Source organism: Microtus ochrogaster, chromosome 2 (genome assembly GCF_000317375.1).
Source record: "Microtus ochrogaster isolate Prairie Vole_2 chromosome 2, MicOch1.0, whole genome shotgun sequence".
Taxonomy (NCBI): domain Eukaryota; kingdom Metazoa; phylum Chordata; class Mammalia; order Rodentia; family Cricetidae; genus Microtus; species Microtus ochrogaster.
The window spans coordinates 14,064,197-14,066,852 of NC_022010.1; the positions used below are offsets into that span (position 1 = coordinate 14,064,197).

Consider the following 2,656-nt stretch of genomic DNA (forward strand, 5'->3'; position numbering starts at 1 on the left):
TCACCACCCCAGCCTTAGTCTGTAGACACTGTCACCACCCCAGCCTTAGTCTATAGACAGTGTCACCACCCCAGCCTTAGTCTCTAGATAGTGTCACCACCCAGCCCAAAGGTTATTGAGAAAGTCCTTGGCATAGAAGTCAGAGCACAGCTGGAAAAAAAGGTGATGACTCGTCTTGTGAGCCTGAGGTTAGACATTTGAGTACTCTGCTGACTTCTGGGCTGACCAGATATCCTTGTTCAGGCTTGCCTGCTTCACATTAGCTGAAGCTAGCCCCATGTGGGTGGTGAAGATCGGGAGAGCTCTGGGTTTGCAAAGAAGAGTAAGGTTTAGGTGGAGGTTCAAAAGAGGACAGACTGTAAATGCCGCTGTTTGGGGGCAGCCAACTTGTCTTGAGTTGACGTGCACAGATGGTGAGATCCTCAGCAACTGCTCAGGAGGTCGGGGGCATGAGGTGGAAGTCTTGGAAGATCAGCTGGAGTTTGAGCTTAACGAGTGATTAGGCCAGAGGTCACAGCATGTGTAGTTTGCTTGGTTTGGGCCAACATATTTCTTTTAGCGTTTCAAATGTGAGGAATTATTAATAGTCTTGATTCATGCCATGTCTTAAAAAACATCTATGTTTTAGCAGTCCCTAGACCTCATTTCCAATGTCCAGGGGAAATGGCTCCTTTAGACAAGGTCTGTTGTGCCCCTTACCATGAGTGGATAGACACACACATACACCCAGGCTGCTGTCTGTCTCAGCCTGGCCTTTTTTGACATTCTGGAGCTGTGGATAAAGTTGTAAAGTCCAGAGACTGGGAGGCAGGGTGTAAAACTGCTCGTTGCTTTGGGGTGAGAAAGTCTAGAACCAGCTGCTGTGGTCATAAACCTCTGCACAGAATCCCTGTGAATTGTTAACTGTAAAGTGGCCAAAGTGGTAAATTTTGTGTTCTGTACTTTCTATCATGAGAACAGGCTTGCTGCCAAGGGGGCAGGATGTGGACGGCTGAAGATAGAGATGAAGAGGCATTGCCATAAAAGACTAAGAGATGCCAGGTCCTTAATGATATGGTCATATGGCTTGTATTTTTTAACTTGTTCCCCAAAATGGTATCTTACCCTCATTCTTAATTGACAGAAGTGTTCATTCCAAGATGCTGGATCATAGGTGGGAATCAGAAGAAGGGGTAAGCCTTCGCAGAGCATACCCAGAAGATGGCAAAAGGAGAGCCTGGAGTTTAGGACAAGGAAGGGTCTGGGCAGGGGTGGCCTCTGAGTGGGCCTAGGATGGCTGTGTAAAAAGGTACGAGGCAGGTAGGGACTGTCCAAGAAGAGAAAGAGTAGGAACTCAGTTTTTTATAACTAAAATGCTAATTAAGGAAAAACTGGAAAAACAGAGCAAAGGACACATAGCCCCTCCTGTGGCCCAAACCACAGCAATGGCATTCGGTTCTTAGAATCTGTCTTTGCAGAATTCATTTTAGAGTGAAAAGGGAATCAAGTTCTGCAGGCTCCTCAGTTCCATACATGAGGGGCAGGAGCACTGTACCATCCATTCTCTCTTCCACCACCAGAGCCACAGGGACTAAGCTCAGGTCATCACTGAGCATCTTGCTGGCCTTAAACTCCACTTCTGATCTGGTGTAATGATGAATAGTGTCCCCTTCTTGTCTCCTTGGGTACCACATGCACATGGCATACAAATATATATGCAGTCAAAACATATATACACATAAAAATAATGAATTTTTAAAATTCTCACCACCTTTTCTTATTTCCTGTGAACACTCTGGAATTTTCTGTCTTGTTTGCTGCTGCTGTTTTATGGATCTGTGGTGCAGGCTGGCCTCACCACAGTCTTCCTGCCCTTGCCTTCCAAGTGCTAGCATTCACCTGGGGCATGCCCACGCTGGTGAGATTTCTTTTGACGAACTCGACATTGTTGCAATGGTTTCTATAGCTGTCCAGAATTACAATTAGAGCCATGGTATGGATATTGAAGCAGCTGGGCCACAGAGAGTGTAAGCAGAGCGGGGAGCCTTTATCTTCTAACTCAGTTGTGACGACAAACCATCTGCTCTTCTGCAGTGAGTTGCTGGTGGCATTTTGGGCCTAGGCTTTTGACTCTTGGATCTTCCAGTAACCGCTCAAGTGTGTTGTTCCCTCCAACTTCAGGTTATGTGAAGTTACCGCCAGAGAAATTCACACCCAAGAAGCAGGGCGGCGGTGGCGGGAAGGACCTTCCCACGGAAGCAAAGAAGCTTCAGCTGAACTCTGCAGAGGAGCTTTATGCTGAGATCCGAGACAAGAACTTCAACGCTGTGGGCTCTGTGCTCAGCAAGAAGGCGAAGATCATCTCTGCTGCCTTTGAGGTGAGGCAAGCCTTGGCTGCCACCCTGCCCTCTGGGAGTGCTGAGGGGACAGCAGTCCTGGTCACAGTGGGAGCATTTGCAGCTCAGACTTCTATTTACCTGAGATGTTTAGGTCTCTGAGTCAGGTATACACTAAACTAACAAAGCATAAGAAAATTTATTTAAAAATAATTCCTTGATGTGCTCATAATTTTACCAGCTATTGCCAGGCGATGGTGGCGCATGCCTTTAATCCCAGCACTCGGGAGGCAGAGGCAGGCAGATCTCTGTGAGTTCGAGACCAGCCTGGTCTACAAGAG

General features: G+C 47.2%; 1 protein-coding gene across 2 annotated transcripts in view; it reads left to right on the forward strand.

The window, feature by feature from the left end:
• Vps33a (VPS33A, CORVET/HOPS core subunit) overlaps positions 1–2,656 on the forward strand; it is a 27,163-nt gene that overhangs the window by 10,823 nt on the left and 13,684 nt on the right. For both annotated transcript variants that reach the window (XR_003378371.1, XM_005344413.3), the window contains exon 7: positions 2,161–2,357. Coding sequence is in view for 1 of the 2 variants with exons in the window: in XM_005344413.3 (XP_005344470.1) it covers positions 2,161–2,357 (197 nt within the window). In the remaining variant the exon portion in view is untranslated. The remainder of the gene's footprint in view (positions 1–2,160; positions 2,358–2,656) is intronic.